At 41.9% G+C, this 24,013-nt stretch overlaps 1 protein-coding gene across 3 annotated transcripts; it reads left to right on the top strand.

Moving 5' to 3' along the window:
- The first annotated feature begins 1,938 nt into the window (after positions 1 to 1,938).
- Positions 1,939 to 23,172, top strand: LOC117404027 (ubiquitin-associated protein 1). Of its 3 annotated transcripts, none has more exons than XM_059025270.1 (7): positions 1,943 to 2,193; positions 7,916 to 7,962; positions 8,936 to 9,060; positions 13,261 to 14,094; positions 15,538 to 15,741; positions 18,770 to 18,871; positions 19,652 to 23,172. In XM_059025270.1, the coding sequence occupies exons 2-7, from the start codon at positions 7,923 to 7,925 to the stop codon at positions 19,790 to 19,792; spliced, it is 1,446 nt and encodes a 481-aa protein (XP_058881253.1). In that variant the 5' UTR covers positions 1,943 to 2,193; positions 7,916 to 7,922; the 3' UTR covers positions 19,793 to 23,172. The 3 variants fall into 3 exon arrangements, with proteins under 3 accessions (XP_058881307.1, XP_058881253.1, XP_058881271.1); XM_059025288.1 differs by lacking the exon at positions 1,943 to 2,193 and adding an exon at positions 2,280 to 2,404; XM_059025324.1 differs by lacking the exons at positions 18,770 to 18,871; positions 19,652 to 23,172 and adding an exon at positions 18,518 to 18,745 and having other exon boundaries at positions 1,939 to 2,193.
- Positions 23,173 to 24,013: the final 841 nt, after the last annotated feature.

Raw genomic sequence — 24,013 nt, 5'->3', positions numbered from 1 at the left:
AGGGGGCTGTCAAGCCAAGTTTGGATTAAAGAAACAGAACTATGGGAAGTCAACATGGCCTAATAAAACAAAACATAAATACAATAAAAGCCAAGTTAAAGAACATAAGAACATAAGAAAGCTTACAAACGAGAGGAGGCCATTCAGCCCATCTTCCTCGTTTGGTTGTTAGTATCTTATTGATCCCATAATCTCATCAAGCAGCTTCTTGAAGGATCCCAGGGTGTCAGCTTCAACAACATTATCAACATTATTAGAGTAATAAGCTATACAAATATATGAAAACTAGATGTGCTAGGGACCAAGTTTGAGAAAAAAAAGTCTAATAAGATTTCTAACTTTAGCATTTAAAAATCACAGGCAAATTCTTAGGAGATTGAGTGTTGCGCTAGGTGTGTTGGAGTGCATTTCACTGCTGTGGAAGTTAAACAGTGAGAGAGAGAGAGCACGGGAGGACTGGGCTGTGATATTGCAACTCCAGAGTGAGGCATGGAGCAACCCTCCGGTGAAATTCCAATGGAGAGGGGCTTTCATCAAACAAAGCATAGCAAATAGGATTACACAGTAACATCAAACTGCAGTTGTCATGTAATCAATTCAATAACATATCGGGGTGTGACAATTAAAAGGCAGTTTACGACCTTGGTATGCCAGTACAGCAGTAAAAATGTCAGCGCCCCAGATGAGAGGATAATAAGCTGCAGTTAATTGCCATTGATTGGTACTCAATTGTAAATGTGAGGGAGGACAGCATTTCTTGTTTTGAAACCAACGCGTTATTCCATAGATTTATTGAATACCTATTTTTAAACACATTGTTATGATTTTGATTTGTTTAATAAAGTTTTATTCACCCTCATTTTTTTTTTCTTTCAATCCCAGGGATGGTCAGACAGTCATTATATATTTAATTGCTGAGTCCCATGTTTGTTTAAATTAATCAATTTACAACAGTGCTTAGCTTCTTATCATGGTCTTTTCTTCAGTTGAAGATCTTTTGGTACTTTGCTTGTATTTTATACTTCAATTTGGAAGAATACACAGATATACAATTGAAGTAAAAGTTGCTGCTAATTCCTGGTACAAAACCAGTTCCTGTGCTGTAGCTTGGTTTCACACCAGTCTCCAACTGGAAATGGCAACACCCTGGATTTCACGTCATATCCGATCCTGCTGTAATGCGTATTACAGCAGAACCTGTCACGTCATATCCGATCCTGTTAGATAGATATTATCCTATGGACCTCTGGCATATGTCAGTTGCACAGGCTGCTGCTACCAAATGAACGCTACAGATGGAAACTAATCAATGCACATTTAACTATGGGTCTAAAACGGTACATTCAGCTAGCGCGACAGAATGGATTAACTTGCAGATACAAATAAATAAATAAAAAAGACAGAACTCCTGTAGAAAAGGTTGTGTGGTCCAGTGGTTAAAGAAAAGGGCTTGTAACCAGGAGGTCTCCAGTTCAAAGCCCGGTTTAGCCACTGACTCATTCTGTGACTCAGATCAAGTTACTTGTGCTCCGTCTTTCGGGTGAGACGTTGTTAGTGACTCTGCAGCTGAGGCATAGTTCACACACCCCTAGTTTATGTAAGTCGCCTTAGATAAAGGTGCCTGCTAAATAATAATTCAGTTTTATTTTTTACACGCTGTCACTTCGCGTAACTACCCAGTTTAACCATGTTAAATAAAATTAAGTAATAGATTAGTATAATTAACGTTGCGTTACAAGGTGAAACATTATATTTTTACACAAACGATCGATGCCTGATTCGGATATTACAGGTTTAAAGAAACCTATTGTACTAACGTCAGGAGTTGAGCTATGCTGGTTTCAGGCTGGTCAAGCACCGCCATCAATCTGTACGTGATTAATATGATCGTAACCTTCACATTAAAAAACAGAAACATCTGACAGAAGCTGACACTGAACTCCACTCCACTCCAAAAGAACGGAGAGCATGACGTCAACTCCAGGAAGCCCCATTGGTCCAGACACGTCACGTGGTCTGCGCGATGACGTCAGACAGGAACGAGGAGGGGAATAGCGAAACAAGATGGTGTCCCGCGATGAAGCAGGAAATACATTTCAGTTTCACTAAAACATATTTCAACAGAGTTTCCAAAGGAGAGCGCGGAGGAAACCGAGAAAATCCCTTCAGATACACAAGAAGCAGTCGAAAGAGGTGAGAGGGTGTAAAAGAGGCGACAGTCAGTATGAAGCGGATGTGTGGCTGGGAAGGGGACCATAGAGCGCACCAATAATACGAGTGGACCCGGGCTCCGGGCTCGCTGTATCAGTTATATAAACTACTAGACAGCGGTTTGGGGTGACAGAGCAGGCCCGGTGCTCACAGAAGCAGATGGAAACGGATTTGTATGTTTTAAACACCGTTGGTAAGCCAGCTGGGTTTAGTGTCACTGTCACAGGTCAGGTTTCTCCAGTCTGACGCAGGCTGGGGTGGTTTGGTTCGGTTCATGATGCATCGCGCTGTACTCGACCTGCTATCCGTATCTTTGTATTATTGGAGGTTGTTGCTGAATTAATTGACAAGCTGGGTAACTTCGTCAGTGCGTTTGTTCATCCAGTCACACTTCCAGAAGATACGGCTAGACTGAGATTGACGCCGCTGGCCGCAAGTCAGTAGCATCTGTGTCTACAAACTGTACTAGTCGGATCTGTTCTCACTCCGATATCAGTAGCTGAGACAAGCTGGATAAAATATACGAAACGTAATTTTCAGTTAAACGAATCATTTATATATATATATATATATATATATATATATATATATGAGAGAGAGAATGACGTTTAAAGTAGAGCTCGGGGAGTTTTTTTCTTTCTGGTGGGGGGTATTACTGGATCAGGTTGCACCTCCTTCGTGGGTTTGAAGTACAGGAGTATACATGAAGCTGCCGGTATGCAGACATCGAATCAATTCTTAGCAGTAGAATGCAAATACAGTAGATTGTGCCCCAGGTGCAATACCTTTTATAACCGCGATATTAATAATCCCTTGTTCTAGCAGAAAACGGAGGTTGTGGTTACTTTTTAATCTTATAGCGGCATTTAACAAGTGATTTGTTTGAGTCATTTAATCGGTTCTCATGAAATTTCCACCTAGCCATTCTTGTAAAATTGGTGCAACATGTTAAAACAGATCATGAATGTAGGTGTGTGTAAAATGCAGTGTGACTCTCAAGAAGGAAAACCCCCATCTCAAGTGCGGTAGTGCTAGAGGAAGAACATGTGCCAACATCTGTGCTTGAGATTTAAAATCGATTGCACTTCTGTTTTGGGTTTTGAAATGGTAGAACACAGTCTCTGTTCCCCTAACCAATGAAAGTACAATGTTGGCATGTCCTTCCCCTAATCCCCTCATGACTAGCCCTTAGCACACGGTTCAGGTGCTGTTCAGTGTACTCCCCCTCCCCTTTATTCTAGTCTATATAGCGTACAATACTAGACTGTAAAAGAAAGCCACTGGCTGAGCTAGAGACTCTACAAATGAAATGTGCGCAGTAATAGCACACAGCTTGTACTTCAGCAGTTGGCATGAACCTATTCTAGAACATGCCATTTTGCTTTGGAAGCCTGTGGTGGGTGTGTCTGTGTGTGTGTGTGTGTGTGTTTGTTACTTTCGTTTTTCCTTGTGATCATGCTTATTAATGAGGAGTGATTGTTTCCACTTGTGACGGGAGATTTTGATGTACAGTATCTTGACAGGGTTGGGACTGTCAGGCAGTGGTTTTGTAGCTTGTTTATCACTAGGGCTTTAGAAACAGCCCTACTTTTTTTAAAAAAAGAGAGGATTCAGAAACTGAACTGGTTTTAAATTCTTTATTCTTCCATTGTTATTAGTTTTATTGTTTACATACAGGGGTCTTCAATGTTTGTGTGTACTGTAACACTATGCCATATTCCTCTGAACTCGCAAAGAATATAGATTGGCTTCACATTGCAGGACATAGTGCTGTTTCAGTATGCAGTCTAAATAACCCATTTTTATAATTAAAAAAGGGCCCTTTCTATACATGCCAAGAATTAGAAAGCCCTCTCCTGATAAGACTAATTTAAACCATATTTAAATCCACTTCCAATACAGCTATATCAGGATTGTGATGGTGTTGGATTTAGTTTTTCCAGGTTGTGTTTATTGCTGTCTTGCATTTTGAGAATGCATTGCTGTTGTGATTTTCGATGCACAGAGGTTTGTGCTGTGCCTGACCTGAGACCTGCAGGCTTGGGGTGTCTCACAGAGGAGCCCTGCAGCTCAGTGTGACATGGTGTCGCTGCGAGGATTGCCACTCAAGTAAAAGAAGGGGCTTCTGACGTTCAAAAAATGGAATGAAAATCAGTCAACCAGTCCAATTCTGCATTTTCCAGCTTTTCTTTTCATGCGTTCCTGAAACACACATACCCAAAATTTTGCGTTCCATCCATCAAATATACATTTTAACACAAAGGCTAATAAACTCCAGGGATGTGCATTTTGGTTCATTTTTCTGAACGTTTAAACTCTATGGCATGTAGTAGTTTAAAGAATCTCTGTCTGTGTATAGATATACATGTAAACACAGACACACTTTTCTTTGTTATATATACTAACAGTAGACCGTTCGCATGACAACGAGACAGGATTCTAAGCACTGTTTGTTGCCTTCATCTACGTGTGTTTTAATATTTTTCTGCATTTTCTTGCTGTCAGTGTACACTCTGCACTAGGTATTAATTTTTATGCTTAAAAAATCTGTAAGGGCATCCCTATTAAACTAGTGCAGAAAATAACAAAAGCACAACTTTAAATTAGGTGACTGCAAAAATGAAATGCGAGTTAAAAGTAGGATCAAGGATGAACAATTCACATCATTTGTCAGCTCTGTTTGACATAAAATTAAAGGGACCAGAATTAGGCTCAGGCAAGATATGAAGGTAAAAGCAAAGATTGTTTTGCAATTAACAGCTTTTTCTGAGTTTAATTATGAAACAGAATCAGCTAAATTTGTCACATGATTAAAAATAAAACCCCAAAACTTCAAGCCCCCCTTGTGTGTGTGTGTTTGCATTTACTTTTTCCAAAATGCTTGTTTTATTTCTTAGCAATATGGACCTCTGTTAATATGGGGCATTACACATTATTTTAAAATAAAATCCTGTGCATAGTGGGATACTATCGTATTAATTTCCAATGCACTATATATACTATCCAAAGACACTCAGTGAAAATTACTGTAAAACAAAGCTCTGTAATACAGCAATCTCAGTGAAAATTACTGTAAAACAAAGCTCTGTAATACAGCATTCTCAGTGAAAGTTACTGTAAAACAAAGCTCTGTAATACAGCATTCTCAGTTAATGGCAAAGTAATCCGACAGTTTTAGGGTTTTTTTTTGCACTGAAAATGCATGTTTTAAAAAACAAAACAAGAACAACAAAAAAAGAAGTGTGCACACAGACTGCTTTTGAAGCGTTACCGGTACAATCCTTGTGTAATCCCGATGCCATTACTGTATGTGTGCCAAGTAGGTCAGGCAGCAAACATGTTTTACTCTGTAGTGAAGCCTGTGTACTTTTCCATTTAATTGTCATCAGTGAGAAGCAACGTACTATTTTCCACAATGTTTAAATCCTTTACACCTCAATTTTATTTTTTTGGATGGGGCCGTTGGGATGCTGGAATGATCGCATCCATTTAAGGGATAGGTTACAACCTCTACAGCATCGCGAAAATGATAAAGTTATAAACAGTTCTACCTAGAACCACCACGTGGGTCAGTTTGATCCATGCATTACAATACATCATTTTTTCTTTTTAATATAATGTAAGATATCTATCTTTTTTTTTTAATGCAGCAAACAAGACACGCCTCCTCCTCTAGCACACCATGTGTTTTTATTTTTTTTATTTCAAGCTTTTCTTTGTTTGTAGACTGACTACGAGACAGAGATTGCTATGATTGTGGATTTGTACAATTGCACCAAGATGCCAACTCAGTGAAAGCAGCCTATACTTTATTTCTCAATGTACCTGGGAGACGGCAATCCTTCATTTTGTTCCAGAAATGCAATGGGAATATATCAGAAGGAAATATTTAATCCTGAAAGTATTCATTTTGATTGGAATACAGCAAGCTGCACTCAGATGCACACAGCAAACTGAAATGACAGGTAGGATAACAACTTACTGTAGGTGCCAAATATGAAACATGTGTTATATATTTTTTATATTACTTTTAGAAAAAAATATTTTGGTTTTACAGGATTGTAAGTCCCAGTTTACACGTGTTTACACAATAGTGTTCAATGGAACGGCGTCTGTGTTTACAACACAGCTCCTGGACGCAGGCACAGTCAGCTGGCAGACGCGTACGCTCCTCCACAGAGTACAATGCAGCCGTCATACTGGAAGTAGTGTCATATTTTCTTTTTCTGTAGAGTTAGAAACAATGATTTTGGTTTTATAGTTTTGTGTGTTCATGTACCCGTTTACACCTGTACACGCGTTTATGTACATACCTGTTTCTTTAGAAATGTTTATTATATTTTTTCACTGTTTGTAGTCATGCTATGTGTGCACTCATTTTGAAAATAAACCCTTTTATGTTTAATTCTTCATTTGAATAGTGTTTCTGGGACGCAAACGTTTAGATATGATGTTCATGAATAAAACTTTTGAGTTGTGTCCGATAGTACATCTCATTTTCATCGTGAAGCAGTTTAAAAATGTACGGGTCGGTTGGACGATAATGACATTTTCAGTTATCAATTATCGGCTGTAAATTAGCACGATAATCATGATTATCGGCTGAAAAAATAACATATGTAAAATATCTTGGAATTTATCAAATTAAAAGCTATATATACTTGAGCAACATGACAACTGCCTCTACGAGTTTAGAAGACATACAACTAGACAATTTTCAAAAAGACCAGCATCTTTAATAAAAGATATGAAACAATGGTTGGTTACAAAAAAGCACAAATAATATAACCAAATGTTTGTTTGGTAGCTTTTCAACTTTTGAAGCTTTTCCACACTGCCTACAGACGGGCTTATTACCTTGCGGATCACTTTCTGTCACTCCAAAAAAACTGCCACACTGGACTGATGCTGTTTCTTTTTTTTAAAAAATCTTTTCGGAAGGTTTGGTAGTTTCTGCAGTTGCCATCGCCATTAGCTCAAACGTTTGCCTTTACTTGGTGAATCTTACGTCACATGTTACAACTTCCCACTACGCAGCGCGCACAGATCATGTTTTGCGCCTCACACAGACAGTTAAGTCCTGTCTTACTGCTTCAATGCAGAGTTACTGTTACACACAAGCATATCATAGTGGATAACGGACGATAAAATGATTATCGATAATTATTTTTCAACTCAATACAATTATCGATGCAAAATGATTATCGATAATATCACGATAATCGATTATTGTTCCAACCCTACAGTGATCCACGTGGCGGTTTCTGGTTTGAATATCCGGCGGTTCTAGTGCTAAAATACCAGTTGTTTATTTTGATGATTCCAGCATCTTTTATCCAGTAAAAACAGAGTTGATTATAAATGTTGTGGTAATCCAGTACATAGCAGTTTGATCCATTCCTGGTTTTACTGCCAGCTTGATTAGCCACAGTATATGTGAGCTTGTTACTTATACACTGTGGCTGATCAAGCTCGTAGTAAAACCTGGAATGGGTGAAACTGCTATGCAGTCTGATTTCCATCCGTGCAATAGCTAAATACATTGCCGGTAGGAAGCACTGTGCGAGAGCGTCAGTTATAAAAATCCTGCTATTGGGTTACAGCATGTGTCTGCAAGATTTGTTTTTCCCTGTTACCCAATTTGAATATATAAGTAATTATGCAAAATATACCCCACGTAATAAACTGCCTTTTGTTTTCTCAGATTCTAAATGGCTTCAAGGAAGTCGGGATCAGATATTCATAACACTGGTGAGTGTGTGTTGTGTTGACAAGTGTCCAGTGACGTTTATTTATCTCTCTATCTTTGTTATTCTGTGTAGCTCTGAACCTCTTTTAATGGCTGATCTCGCCCTGCAGGGTGTCTCTCTAATACAATCCTGTGAAGCGGAGGTGGTGCTGTAGATTCTGTTTATTTATCTCTCTATCTTTGTTATTCTGTGTAGCTCTGAACCTCTTTTAATGGCTGATCTCGCCCTGCAGGGTGTCTCTCTAATACAATCCTGTGAAGCGGAGGTGCTGCTGTAGATTCTGTTTATTTATCTCTCTATCTTTGTTATTCTGTGTAGCTCTGAACCTCTTTTAATGGCTGATCTCGCTCTGCAGGGTGTCTCTCTAATACAATCCTGTGAAGCGGAGGTGCTGCTGTAGATTCTGTTTATTTATCTCTCTATCTTTGTTATTCTGTGTAGCTCTGAACCTCTTTTAATGGCTGATCTCGCCCTGCAGGGTGTCTCTCTAATACAATCCTGTGAAGCGGAGGTGCTGCTGTAGATTCTGTTTATTTATCTCTCTATCTTTGTTATTCTGTGTAGCTCTGAACCTCTTTTAATGGCTGATCTCGCCCTGCAGGGTGTCTCTCTAATACAATCCTGTGAAGCGGAGGTGGTGCTGTAGATTCTGTTTATTTATCTCTCTATCTTTGTTATTCTGTGTAGCTCTGAACCTCTTTTAATGGGAGAAGAGCCCCAAGAGTAAAAGAAAGGACCACAATATTAATATGTTTAAGACTACATGTCTGCACTAAACTTGGAAATGGAATAGACTAGGAATAAACACTGAATCTTCCATTTAAAAATGCATAGTTACTACTATAGAAATGCCAACATTCAAAGGCCAACGTTTGATTGATGAAAATGTTAGACACATTTCTAAATGTTTTAATGTCTAACGTTCAAGTTGCTTCTTGTTTTGATGCTGGACCCCATCGCCTCTTCCCTTCCAGGGCCCGTCAGTTACCTGGAGGATGTTTCCTTTAAAATTGGAGATAAGTTCAGGAGCCCTGCTAAAGTAGGCTTGCCCATTGGCTTCTGTGTGCCTGACTGTGCCCCCCTGCTCCGTGAATCACAGGTAAGTGAATTGATAAAACATCAACGTGATTGTAAACATGTTGGCATGGGATGTAAGCATTTCTAGGTTATCGTGTTGGAACCGTGTCCAGAGCCTCCAGATCCGTTTTGTCCTGTTCGTAATGATGCTGTGCTGCCTCCCAGGTGCTCTGTGGTGTGAACTCCTTAACCCTTCAAGTGATTGTAGCTGAAACTAATTCCATCAGTCCTGCCTTTTGTGCACTTTTATATAGGCTGATACGCCTCAAATGTGCAGTTTTGAAAGAGACGTGTTTTGGTTTTTTAAAAATTCCCTGGACTACACTAGGTTGAAGCTATCTCTTTTGCATGCCATGCTTTCACATAGTGTTGAACTTCCTTGGTTATTTCATCTGAAGGGTCAAATTCTCTGCGCTCCTTTCCTGTTTTAACCAACAAGCAGCATTCCCTGTTGACTGCACATTTAAGACCTGTGTAGCTAATGGAAATTCAAAACCAGGTGTGACCTTAAGGAATTATTTTGTTAGCAACAATCGCATCAGCTAAGAAAATCTGTGAACAAAAATGTGAGATGATGGTGTGTGCTGTAGTCCTGTGAGTTGATGATGATGTGTGCTGTAGAGTCCTGTGGGATGATGATGATGATGTGTGCTGTAGAGTCATGTGGGTTGATGATGATGATGATGTGTGCTGTAGGGTCCTGTGGGATGATGATGATGATGATGATGATGTGTGCTGTAGAGTCCTGTGGGATGATGATGATGATGTGTGCTGTAGAGTCCTGTGGGATGATGATGATGATGATGATGTGTGCTGTAGAGTCCTGTGGGATGATGATGATGATGATGATGATGATGATGATGATGTGTGCTGTAGGGTCCTATGGGATGATGATGATGATGATGATGATGATGATGATGTGTGCTGTAGAGTCCTGTGGGATGATGATGATGATGATGATGATGATGATGATGATGATGATGATGATGATGATGATGATGATGTTGTGTGCTGTAGGGTCCTATGGGATGATGATGATGATGATGATGATGTGTGCTGTAGGGTCCTGTGGGATGATGATGATGATGATGATGATGTGTGCTGTAGGGTCCTGTGGGATGATGATGATGATGATGTTGTGTGCTGTAGGGTCATGTGGGATGATGATGTGTGCTGTAGGGTCCTGTGTGATGATGATGATGACATGTGCTGTAGGGTCCTGTGGGATGATGATGATGATGATGTGTGCTGTAGGGTCCTGTGGGATGATGATGATGATGATGATGATGTTGTGTGCTGTAGGGTCCTGTGGGATGATGATGATGATGATGATGATGTGTGCTGTAGGGTCCTGTGGGATGATGATGATGATGATGATGATGTTGTGTGCTGTAGGGTCCTGTGGGATGATGATGATGATGATGTTGTGTGCTGTAGGGTCATGTGGGATGATGATGATGATGATGATGTTGTGTGCTGTAGGGTCCTGTGTGATGATGATGATGACATGTGCTGTAGGGTCCTGTGGGATGATGATGATGATGATGTGTGCTGTAGGGTCATGTGGGATGATGATGATGATGATGATGATGTTGTGTGCTGTAGGGTCCTGTGGGATGATGATGATGATGATGATGATGTGTGCTGTAGGGTCCTGTGGGATGATGATGATGATGATGATGATGATGATGTTGTGTGCTGTAGGGTCCTGTGGGATGATGATGATGATGTTGTGTGCTGTAGGGTCCTGTGGGATGATGATGATGATGTTGTGTGCTGTAGGGTCCTGTGGGATGATGATGTGTGCTGTAGGGTCCTGTGGGATGATGATGATGATGATGTGTGCTGTAGGGTCATGTGGGATGATGATGTGTGCTGTAGGGTCCTGTGGGATGATGATGATGACATGTGCTGTAGGGTCCTGTGGGATGATGATGTGTGCTGTAGAGTCCTGTGGGATGATGATGATGATGATGATGATGTGTGCTGTAGGGTCCTGTGGGATGATGATGATGATGATGATGATGATGTGTGCTGTAGAGTCCTGTGGGATGATGATGATGATGATGATGTGTGCTGTAGAGTCCTGTGGGATGATGATGATGATGTGTGCTGTAGGGTCCTGTGGGATGATGATGATGATGATGATGATGATGTTGTGTGCTGTAGGGTCCTGTGGGATGATGATGATGATGTTGTGTGCTGTAGGGTCATGTGGGATGATGATGATGATGTTGTGTGCTGTAGGGTCATGTGGGATGATGATGTGTGCTGTAGAGTCCTGTGGGATGATGATGATGATGATGATGATGATGATGATGATGATGATGATGATGATGATGATGATGATGATGATGATGATGATGATGTTGTGTGCTGTAGGGTCCTGTGGGATGATGATGTGTGCTGTAGAGTCCTGTGGGATGATGATGATGATGATGATGATGTGTGCTGTAGGGTCCTGTGGGATGATGATGATGATGATGATGATGTGTGCTGTAGAGTCCTGTGGGATGATGATGATGATGATGATGATGATGATGATGATGATGTTGTGTGCTGTAGAGTCCTGTGGGATGATGATGATGATGATGATGATGTGTGCTGTAGGGTCCTGTGGGATGATGATGATGATGATGATGATGATGTGTGCTGTAGGGTCCTGTGGGATGATGATGATGATGATGATGATGATGTGTGCTGTAGAGTCCTGTGGGATGATGATGATGATGATGATGATGGTGATGTGTGCTGTAGAGTCCTGTGGGATGATGATGATGATGATGATGATGTTGTGTGCTGTAGAGTCCTGTGGGATGATGATGATGATGATGATGATGATGTGTGCTGTAGGGTCCTGTGGGATGATGATGATGATGATGATGATGTTGTGTGCTGTAGGGTCCTGTGGGATGATGATGATGATGATGATGTGTGCTGTAGGGTCATGTGGGATGATGATGATGATGATGATGTTGTGTGCTGTAGGGTCATGTGGGATGATGATGATGATGATGTTGTGTGCTGTAGGGTCATGTGGGATGATGATGATGATGATGATGATGTTGTGTGCTGTAGGGTCCTGTGGGATGATGATGATGATGATGATGATGATGATGTTGTGTGCTGTAGGGTCCTGTGGGATGATGATGATGATGATGATGTTGTGTGCTGTAGGGTCATGTGGGATGATGATGATGATGATGATGTTGTGTGCTGTAGGGTCCTGTGGGATGATGATGATGATGATGATGATGATGATGATGATGATGATGATGATGATGATGATGATGTTGTGTGCTGTAGGGTCCTGTGGGATGATGATGATGATGATGATGATGATGATGTTGTGTGCTGTAGGGTCCTGTGGGATGATGATGATGATGATGTTGTGTGCTGTAGGGTCATGTGGGATGATGATGATGATGATGATGTTGTGTGCTGTAGGGTCATGTGGGATGATGATGATGACATGTGCTGTAGGGTCCTGTGGGATGATGATGTGTGCTGTAGAGTCCTGTGGGATGATGATGATGATGATGATGATGTTGTGTGCTGTAGAGTCCTGTGGGATGATGATGATGATGTTGTGTGCTGTAGGGTCCTGTGGGATGATGATGATGATGTTGTGTGCTGTAGGGTCCTGTGGGATGATGATGTGTGCTGTAGGGTCCTGTGGGATGATGATGATGATGATGTGTGCTGTAGGGTCATGTGGGATGATGATGTGTGCTGTAGGGTCCTGTGGGATGATGATGATGACATGTGCTGTAGGGTCCTGTGGGATGATGTTGTGTGCTGTAGAGTCCTGTGGGATGATGATGATGATGATGTTGTGTGCTGTAGAGTCCTGTGGGATGATGATGATGATGATGTTGTGTGCTGTAGGGTCCTGTGGGATGATGATGATGATGATGTGTGCTGTAGGGTCCTGTGGGATGATGATGATGATGATGATGATGATGATGATGATGATGTTGTGTGCTGTAGGGTCCTGTGGGATGATGATGATGATGATGATGTTGTGTGCTGTAGGGTCATGTGGGATGATGATGTGTGCTGTAGGGTCCTGTGGGATGATGATGTGTGCTGTAGAGTCCTGTGGGATGATGATGATGACATGTGCTGTAGGGTCCTGTGGGATGATGATGTGTGCTGTAGGGTCCTGTGGGATGTGGAAAGACAGCTCAGTTCTCTCTCCCCCTCTCTCTCTGTGCTGCAGTATGACTTCTCTCTGGAGATGCGGACGATACAATGGGCCGAGGAGCTGGATCAGATCAGAGTGGCACAGGAGCGTGCCAAGCTGAAGGCATCGGGGGAGGGGCAGCAACAAGCTTCAGAGACAGGTTCAGCCAGAGAAGACTCCTCCCAGACCGCCCTGCCAGACCCTCTCCCTCCCGCCATCAACCCAGTCATGGCGGGACTCCGGCACAACGACATCCTGACCCCCCTTCCGGCCCCCAGCTTGTCAGGCCCCCGGCACAGAGAGCCCAGCCCCCCGCCGCAGCACAACAGCGGCTTCAACCTGGCCGACTTCGAGTGTGAGGAGGACCCCTTCGACAAGCTGGAGCTGAAGACCATCAACGACAAGGAGGAGCTCCGCAGCATCCTGCAGCTGCAAGCTGTGAACCCGCCCGAGCAGCCTGACCCAGCCTGCGAACCCAAACCCCTGCTCTCCAAACACCTCCACAAACCCAACGGCCTGGTAGCCCTGCTGCAGCTGGACGAGCCTGGGGGCCACGTCTCCTCCTCTTCCCTGGGGCCCAGGGGGCCACTCGCTGCCTTTCCCTGCAACATCCGCTCCCTCTCCTTCCCCAAGTTCTCCGAGTCAGAGGATGAGCTGCCCCCGGCTTACGACAACCACAAGAGCTACAGCACCATGGACGCAGTGACCAGGGGCCCCGGCCTTCCCAACGGCACCTCCGCCTCCCTGCTGGGGGCCCTGCTCCACGGCAGGTCCAATGGGCAGCCGCCACTGCCCTCTTTCCAGGGGGACCCTCCTCGCACACAGCCCTCGGAGCTGGCCGGGCACACGCATAACGGGGCCTCCACACAGGTCTGACTTGTTGCACTGCAGTCGTTTTCTTCTGTTTACCGTATAATCGTTTAAGTAGGCCCATCAGGTTATACAATAGGAGTGCGCTTATATGCAGGATAATCGCATGGGCTTGTAGCAGGACTATTTTAGATAAGAGCTGAAGAGAAACAATTAAAATCTATTAGAAGTCCAATAATAAGGCTTTAATGTGCTCTTTTGTCAATGTTGCTATCAAATATTACCATGCTGATGTATAGCAAAGCAGATTTATAAATATCTTGACCCCCCAGGCCTTGCATTTCCACTTCTTTTAAGACATGGGTGAACTTCTACTCAGAGACAGGTGCACAGGGGTACCAGTATCAAAATTTAAAAAAGCAGCTGTTTGGTTACTGATTGGGTGAAAGCTCTAAGCTGTCTTGTCAATTTTTTGGGGGTCCTCATTCAGAAATTAAGATAACTGCTTGATTTTGCACAATACTGCCCTAGCCTCCTGTAGACCTATTGCATTTGTCTATAAACTAGGTAAACTAGGGATGGGGAATTTTTGAATAGTTTCCTATTCGAATACACAGGGTCCAACATTTCCGTGTATTTGATTACCCGAACGCAAGTCCCTGCTCTCCTGCTCCCAAGGCAAATCCGTATGTGTAGTACAAGCAGACCGCATAACCGTGTAAGCTGGTAAAGACTAAGTGTAGACTTCAGAGGAGCTGGTTGGGTTGTGTACAAACCGTGTCCAAGACACAGGTTCCTTGTTCAATGGTTTTTATTTCTTTTATTTCCTGTTTACTGAATTCAAATAAACAACTCTTTGAAATTTATACCAAGATGCAGTTGAGCAGCAAAGTCACAGCGTGCATCCAGTTAAAGCTACAGCAGCATAATGCTGTACAATACAAAACAGTAGCAGTTTAAAATAAAACTTACCCTATAGCAACCTAAATGTTCTCAGTCTATTTAATTCCAACAAATAACATTCATAAAATAATCTGAATAGTGCAAATATTGTAACCTGGCCAAAACAATAGAAAATAGCTGCAGTGTGCCGTCATTACAGGGGAACTCAAGCGGGGATCTGTTAACATGAAAACAAGGCAACAATGTCAAACAGAGTATGTTGCTGTTCCAAGCATTGCATAGTTAATGACATTTAATATGCAAATCTCATTCACATGAACTTGCATTTCGAGCTCCATATTAACACTGGATATGGCTAAGCCAGGCTAAATTGTCATAACAACAGGCATAACAACGTTTGACTTGGGGTTTAAGACTGACGTTTAACACTAGTAGCTAATATGAATAGTTTATTTTTGTGTATATTCGACTACACTGACCTGTCCCTACTGTAAACTCTTACTCTTTTCCCTTCTGATAATGTGTGATTTGAGGGCCCTTTGTTTGCGATTCGATACTTCACTAAATCAGTTTTAACTGACAAACTGTGTCCCCTTCCAGTCAAACTCCCCGAAAGCACCTGGTACTGCTGAAGCTGTGTCGGTGGCAGCAGCGACTCCCCCTGCTGTGCCGGGTGGGTACTGCAGTAATCTGCTGGCCCTGTCCCCCGGCGAGCGGCAGTGTGTGGAGACCATCGTCAGCATGGGCTACTCCTACGAGAGCGTCATCGGAGCCATGCAGAAGCAGGGTCAGAGCATGGAGCAGGTAAAGCTGCAGGCACTTCAGCACCTCATCCAGTCTATCACTGTCCACTGTGACAACACAAGCTGTACCTTAAAGCTTTATGAGACCTGAGCAAAAAAGCACTCCTGGGGGAAAAAATATACAGTACAGGGAAGGAAATCAAACCCTGCATTTTTGCCCCTTCCAGGTTTTATTACAAGCTTGATTAGGCACAGAGTATAGATAACAAGCTCAGGTGCGTCTTATTAAACATAGTAAAACCAGAAATGGATCAAATTGCTATGCAGTGGGAGTCCCTGTAGTATATGTTAGGGCTGTCAAGCAATGAAAAAAAGAATCGGCATTAATCTTGAGATTAAAAAAATGTATCTTAGTTTTAATCGCATAGTTAATTGATAAAATTACTGCATCCGTCTCATTTAAGTTTTATTACTGATGCTATTATTATTATTATTATTATTATTATTATTATTATTATTATTATTATTATTATCCATAAAACAGCCCCGCATAAAAACCCTATTTTCCTATTTGTTCGTCCCTCTTGTAGTTTTATATTTATTTACACCAGCATTGTTTGAACCAGCGGCTAAATCCCAATGGAGTCTGTTTATTACTCTCCTACTGCATTTACAGTGATCAGTTTGCTTTGCTCATAAACTGATGTCTTCCATTGCTGATTTAATAATAATTATTATAATTAACTCTCTTTTATTAATAACTTGAAATTGCCAAATAAAACACAGCATTCACTGAGTAACTGTTCTATCCTCCATAATTGTAAATAATGTTGTTTAAAATAAGTGTGCTTATTGAAATAAAACAAAGCTACAGTGTTAACGGGTCTGCAGTCGGTAGCTATCCAACAGCACTGGTTATACTTCCAGTATCGTACTGAGCTTGATTCATGGGTTTGCAGCGATCCTGAATTTCTAAAAGAGTGCTCTGAAACTGACGGTTTTCATTTGTTGTTGTCTGTAGAAAGAGATACCAGTCTGTTTTGAGAAGTGAAAGCATGTTTAGCACGCAGGCGGTACAGCAGATTAGAAGCACTTCTGTGATACTGGAACTCACTTTGACAGTAGATACAAGCAACCCTCTTTCTATCCAATAAACCATCAAAGTTAAAAAAATAAATCCAAATAAACGTCCCGCAAGTCCTTCAGTTAGAGTGCTTTGCTGCATAATGCGATTCTGTGACTAATTTTATATTCAAATGATGACTACACTCCTTCAGTCCTGGCATGCGCTGAAATGGTGCTGCAGTAAATGAATTGCAGTATGCTAAAAACATGAATCTCCCAAGAAATGAATGTGTAATGAATAAGTGACAGCCCTACATGGAATCTAAGCATTTCTATTTTAATATTTCTATTGTTAGAAGAACCATGCCCCTGACTATAACTATACATTCAGTGCAAAGCAGCAATTCAGAGTGTGAATGTGCACCCCAACTCCCCCAGCACTGGTGGGGTCACATGTCAGCACAAACCCATCATCACTTTTCACTGTTAAGCAGCTTGTAAGAGGGATGTTCCTCTTTTTATGAATCTGCTGCTCCCTTTTCAACTTCTCGTGTCGCATAAACCATTTGAGGGGACGGCTTCCTATTTCCAGTGTGATGAAAACTCCTTGGGTGAAATGTAAGGGCACCTTTACTAGAGGGGACTTGTGACCTAATATAACTGGATAGATAGAGCACATTTAACTATTAAATACAGGCTAACTTCACTGTAACGAACCCCCATGGGACCTGGAGAAATGTTGGTGTATCGGGGTGTTCAGTATAACAGGGTTTGGCAATTTGCATCATCAATTTTTGAACATCAATATATTGTACTTTTATGAAGATTACTTCACATTGATCAAAATGTAAACGGTATGTTTAAATCAAAACATAAAATAATAAAGGGAAGAATGTACACTTGCATGTCCTTTCCCTTGAAAAAAATATCCAGTGTCGATTTGCTTGATATTGTTGTGATTCTCAATGCACTGTTTGCCGTTGCCTGGTTACAGTTTGTGTGAAGATGGCACACAGGCAGCGATTGTGTAAGTCACGCATGATTCACACTACAATAGGTTCTCTTTGAATCAGCCTTACCTTTGAATTGGCCAACCATGGTGTTTGTTTTCACTGAGAGGATAACACATTCACACTGGAGAAAGTTCAGTGTCAGTCCGTACTGAGATTGTTGTATCTGGTTGATCCTGGTAAGTGATCGTTTTAATAGGGCTAATTTCTGTTGATAAGAATCAGTTCTTGCTGTTGGGATTGTTAAAAACTGGGCTTTGTTATAGTGAAGTTAGCCTGTATATTCTTCACATTTGGTATGCAGCTGTATTCTATGATTCTCTCTGTCATGTCCAGTCAGAAATGAGCATCCAGCCATATCTTGTAAAAATGTTTGATCTACATTTCACATATTTTCATTTTGCTTTGTCCACTAGTCCACTTTGTTAACCACTAGTCTTTTTTCACACATCCATTTTGTCATGCGTACAACCCATTCTAGCAGATGCCATTGTCCTTGCATTATATTCACAAAACACATCCCATTAAAGGTTTGTCTTAAATCTGATGTATCTGTTTGAAGAAAAAACATTTGAATTACCTCTATGCAAATACATCATGATAATCAATATTATAATCTTCAAATCCATGAGTGGCCATGTTCTCAAAGGTGAAGCAGGTTGAAGTATGCCTCATACTTTCAGAATAGCAGTACCCCCCTATGTTCCAGGATCAGGCGGTACCTCTGCCTCCAGTCTGACCCGTCCTGCTCTTGGTCTGTAGGTGCTGGACTATCTGTTTGTGCACGGGAGGCTGTGTCATACTTTCAGAATAGCAGTACCCTCCTGTGTGCCAGGATCAGGCTGTACCTCTGCCTCCAGTCTGACCCGTCCTGCTCTTGGTCTGTAGGTGCTGGACTATCTGTTTGTGCACAGGAGGCTGTGTCATACTTTCAGAATAGCAGTACCCCCCTATGTTCCAGGATCAGGCTGTACCTCTGCCTCCAGTCTGACCCGTCCTGCTCTTGGTCTGTAGGTGCTGGACTATCTGTTTGTGCACGGGAGGCTGTGTGAGAGGGGCTTCGAGGCCGGCGCAGTGGAGGAGTGTCTGGAGATGTATCAGTGTTCGGAGGAGAAGGTGAGTGTCGGAGCTGCAGTTGTGCCTCGGTTTTCCACTGTGGGCAATTGGCCTGTGTTATACATTTACTATGGAAGGGGTCATTTACCTGCGGATTGCCCATAGGGGATAATACAGGCCCTAGTGTTCAGTATCACACTGGAGTCCTGTCAGTATTAGGCTGTCAAAGATTTAGATTTAGGGTCTGAGATGTGTCCTGTTCAACCTGTGGGGAGGGCTAGGTAGGAATAAAGTCTTGGGTCTGGATGTGCCCATGATGGGAACTGAAATGGAATTTTTACTGGAATGGAGTGATTTCTAGTTGGTACTAATGGAGCTCCACAGTTCAAGGATTAGTTTCCTCAATAAAATGTGCTAAACAATTGTCCACGTTTGAGTGGTGACAAAAGTCGGTGATGTCTGTGTGGGTTTATTTTAAATATTTAGAGCATGACTGTCCAAAGGGTGGCTCTTGAGCCATATCCTGGTCATTGAAATTGAAAACGGGGCTCTCTTGATTTTAAAGGAACTCTGTGATAATCGGTCACCTTTGTGGGAAATACACTAACGATGATACACACAAATGTACATGTTAAGCCAAAACAAAATTTTCTGGCTCTTAAGAGCATTCCATAGCTAAAAGATTGTACAGCTGTGATTTGGAGTATAGTTGAATATTTTGAAGAGTGAACTAAACCAGTCTGCTGCGTACGCACACACACACACACACACACACACACACATGCTGTAATCATTGTTGTGCAGCTGTGCCTCTTCAGGATGCGTGTCCCTGTCTTGCAGGCTCTGGAGTTCCTCCAGCTGATGTCCAAGTTCCAGGAGATGGGTTTTGAGCCGGGCACCATCAAGGAGGTGTTGGTGGTTCACAACAACAACCAGGAGAAAGCTCTGGAGGACCTGATGGCTCGCGCAGAGGCCAGCTGAGACGCACAAGCTGCACTAACGTTCTCATTCATTTTGCTTTCTTTTAAACATTTGCAGTCAATGTTCTCGTTAACTGCGCTGGATGATGCTTAGAGAGAGAAAGTTATAGAGCGAGAGAGAGACAATAGAGCTGCCTTCTCAAGACATTTCCAGCTTCTGTTCTAAAACAAAATACATTTCAAAGCATGCTCACACTTCTGTTTGTGGGCAAGAAATGCCATAGAAAACAATAAGCTGGGGATTCCCAGGCAGACCTCTGGCTAACCAGCAGCTTCTGCAAAATTTCAAGAATGTTACAGAATGCCTGCCTGTCTGCTTGGGATCTGCTTCTGTCTTACAGCGGGGAGGAGAGCTCTGGCTTTAAAAAAAAAAAAAAAAAGACAGAAAATAAGAAGTGTCCTTCAAAAACGTTTGTGTCGAAGGAGTGACTGAATTCTCTTTCCTGGAATTTTCCTCTGCATTAGTAGACAAAAAACAAAGTTGTGCACCTTTCACTGGATGAGGACGAAGGCAGGAGAAACCTGAAAGAAAGAAATCAGTAGCAAAACAGAAACATGACGCGTAAAAGCTGCTCCAAAAGGTTTGTTTGTGTCTAACAGATTGTAAAACTGTCTAAGTTTGTATTTAATTGCAGCCAACCTATTAGTGCAATAGATATTGTGTAGAGCAGCCAGGGGCAGGACTGTGTTTTTGGATGAACTCTGGGGGGAGGGGGGGTGGTGTCTCTGGATAACAGCCCTGCACTGCTGCCTGTTTGAAGTGGCAAGAAAGAGATGCATTGTGTGGCACCAGGCTTTTGTGGTTTGTATAGTAAAACCAGCTCTTGGGCTTCTGGGAACCCTTTCAATAGAATTCAATGGAATTGTCATCTGAAATGGTAAAAAGTCTGTGTTGCCCAATAGAAGTGGGAAGCCACTTTAAATTCTTTGGGATCGTAGATGCGTTAAGTGCCATACACTTTTCTTTTTTTTTGTTCCCCCCCTCCCACTTCCAATTACTGCTGAAATAATTGTAGATTTTTCTCTGAAAATTATTATATGGGGCAAAAGTATTCTGTGTTTTTTTTGTTTGTTTGTTTGTTTAATTTTGTGTGGATACCCAAACAAAGGGACTTGTGTTGAACTGTTTTGTGCAACAAAAAATATTTCTCATGTTTGGGCCTAAAGGATTTCTATTGGACTCTGTTCAGCTTAACATCCATGAGCACTGCATGTGATTTTTACTCTGACCAGACGATTCATTAGCAGCCAGCCTGGTTTGCTGAAACTCGGAGCAGTGCAGTTCCTAAAGGGAGCGCTGGAAAGGGGGCAGTTGTCTAAATCGGCCGGTCTCATCCCAGATTGCAGTGTATCAGAGTGCAGATCCAGTTTTAAGATCAGCTTTAGCAGTTCTATAATCCCACCCTGCTCCCTAGTGTCTGAGGTTACACAAAACTCATTTAATACTGAAGTGCTGTTTTTACAGTAAACTCAACACTAACTGTTGCTGCCGCCTTTGCTCTGCTTATTTCTGCAGTTTTATTCTTCAGAATGTTTTGGAGCATTCAATTAAACATCCGATGAAGTTTAGAATAACAGAGCAAAGAAGCAGCTTTTGTTTTCATAGCTTGAAAGCCATTCTAACAGGTCCCAAGACATCCACATCATAAAACCATGAAAATAAAATGAAAGAAACAATGTTTCTATTTCTGAACACCACTGTCATGCTGATTATACCCCTAACCTTCCCTTCACGGTGTGACACAAAGCTCCCAGAGGCTGGAGTGTGGCAGTGTTCGTGCTGCACTCTGCTCATTAAAATCATTGTGCTTGTCCTGCATTAACCGATAAATGAGACTGAAGCATGAGGAGGGCAAGGGCTTCAAGTCCAATCATCACAAGTTGAGTGGCAGGAGCTGTGGTACAAACCCCCAGGTCTCTTGGTCAATCCGCAGGAACACCTTCCCTTTTGTGTAAGGCTTTTAGAGGGATATTGCCTCTACAACACAACTTTTCAGGAGGGATGGTAGCCGGTTTGGCTAAGCAAGCCATGAGTGACTCCCATTTGTTCATGGAGGGAGTGGCTGTCTGTGTGTTGCTGGCTGTTCCCTGTCCCAGCAGGGTGTTGTAAGAGAGCTGCGCACCGCCTGCCTGCTCTATCCTTATAGGATCACAAACTGAAAGGCAGTAGATGACACTACACCCTGGATTCTCTTGGGCAGCCAGCCTGAACACATGCCATAGTGATGTGGACACTTGTGTTAATATGTCCCATTAGAAAAATTGGACGTTGTCAACTATACAGATGCACACATTGTTTTTTTGGAAAGGTAGTGTTTGGCATAGTCGAACTCTGCAACAGTCAAGTTGAGCTTTCTGAAACCAGGAGAACAGGACTTGTTGTCCATGTTCGAGGTATATATGGGACCCCCACCATAGTGCAGTAATAACCAGGAATACACTCACTGTTAGTGAAGTAGCTGATGGGAATGTTTTGAAAAGTCATTTCATTCACTTCGCGGAAATGTTTATCAGACAGAAACACATTTCCAGAGTGGAGCTAGACCCCCTAGAGAATCAGAGTTATACTATGTAATAAAAAGGTTAAATCATTCTAGTGAAATTAGAAAAGGTGGATTTCAAAATGTTGTTAGCTCCTTCGGTGCCCTTAGGGAGGATTGCTAGGAATGAGAGCGCCGATTGTGTCGGATTGAAAAGTTTTCATTTAAAGGTTGAGTGAAGTTTGTAGATTAAAACCACCAGGGAAGAGGATGGTGGTAAAATTGTCTTGGAAGTTCCCAGTTTTTTCAGTTCTGATTTCAGCCAACTTACATTTGTTTTTTTGCTACTGTAGGACAGTTTTAAATAATTTGAAAAAGAAAAGAAAATGGTATTTTCTTGGTGTTTTGTAATAAACCAGGCACTGTTCTACTGGTTTCCACAAATGTATTTTCATAGTTTCCAGTTTCCCAACTGGCAGAAGGAAAATCCTCTCATTGTGATTCCCAGGGATGTATAAATATATTTAACTGCTACATCTCACAATATGGTGTATTTGGAGATACGGCCACAGGACAATGGATGCGGCTTTGTGGGGTGAGACTATCCATTTATGTTTGGTCTAGTTTAAGCACTTTCTTTAAACACTTAATTTTTTTTTTTTTAAATGTATTTCAGTTCTCACCAGCTGTGGGTGTTTTTTCCTGCAGTGTTGGGTGAAATGTTTGTCAGCGTATAGGAGTACCTTCCCCTCCTCTCAATAGTACAACTTGTAAATGTTAAGTGTGAAGTACAGAAACTGAACTTTATATACAGAGCAGTGATTACAACATATTTAAAAAATGCTTAAAATTGATTGCTACATAAAAAGGTACTAATAATAAATACAAAATAAATATGAAACCAACCTGTTTTATTTATTTCCATTGCTGCATGAAAGGCATATTGTGGTTTTAAAAAGGACGGTTTGGACTTGATCGGACTGTAGAAAAGTCTCACTGTCAGTTACGATAGACGGCTACGGGAGAGTTATATTGCAGTCTATTAGAAAGAACCACTCTTTTTCATTTGTGTGAGATGTGTCAGTCTGGTACTACAGAGGGTCCTCCCTGGCATTTTATAAATAAAATGACACCGAAGCAGCTTGGATTCACTGTGAGCCTCTGCAAGTCCTCTCAGCCAGTGTGGTGAAGCCCAGGAAACTGCATGAACTCTCATCAGATGTGCAAATGATTGGTCTCGATACCACGTCTCTCTTATCTCTTGTGCCATGCATCCTGATTATAATGCATTAAAGAGTTTCTATTGCAAACTGGAGATGCCAGAATACACTTCACAGTACAAATGTGGCATCTGTGTGATGGTTATAATAAAGTCCTGTCACATGGCTTGCTGAGTGGTGCCGTCAGATCCAGGAAATGAATACAGAGAGACAGTGGTGATGAGAGAAACTGAGTCGCGGCAGTGCTCAGTCTTTAATAAACAAATAAATAAAAAGGTTGAACAAAACAAGACAGGACACGGCACTTGAGGCCAAAATAAAGAGACAAACAAAACAGATTAACACTAAACAAAACAGTGGACGGACAGACAAACGAAACACGGTGAGTCAGACAACTATCAATTATTATTTTTGTTTATTTTTGTTAATTTTACCTCCTTCTCCACACCCGTGCTCCACTCACCGAACACACAACCCCGAGTGAGTGAAACGTGCACCTATATATACTGTTGTGCTGGGAGT

This window comes from Acipenser ruthenus, chromosome 1, assembly GCF_902713425.1.
Source record: "Acipenser ruthenus chromosome 1, fAciRut3.2 maternal haplotype, whole genome shotgun sequence".
Taxonomy (NCBI): Eukaryota; Metazoa; Chordata; class Actinopteri; order Acipenseriformes; family Acipenseridae; genus Acipenser; species Acipenser ruthenus.
The sequence above is the reverse complement of the archived record's forward strand: the minus strand, read 5'-3'. Positions and strand labels throughout refer to the sequence as shown.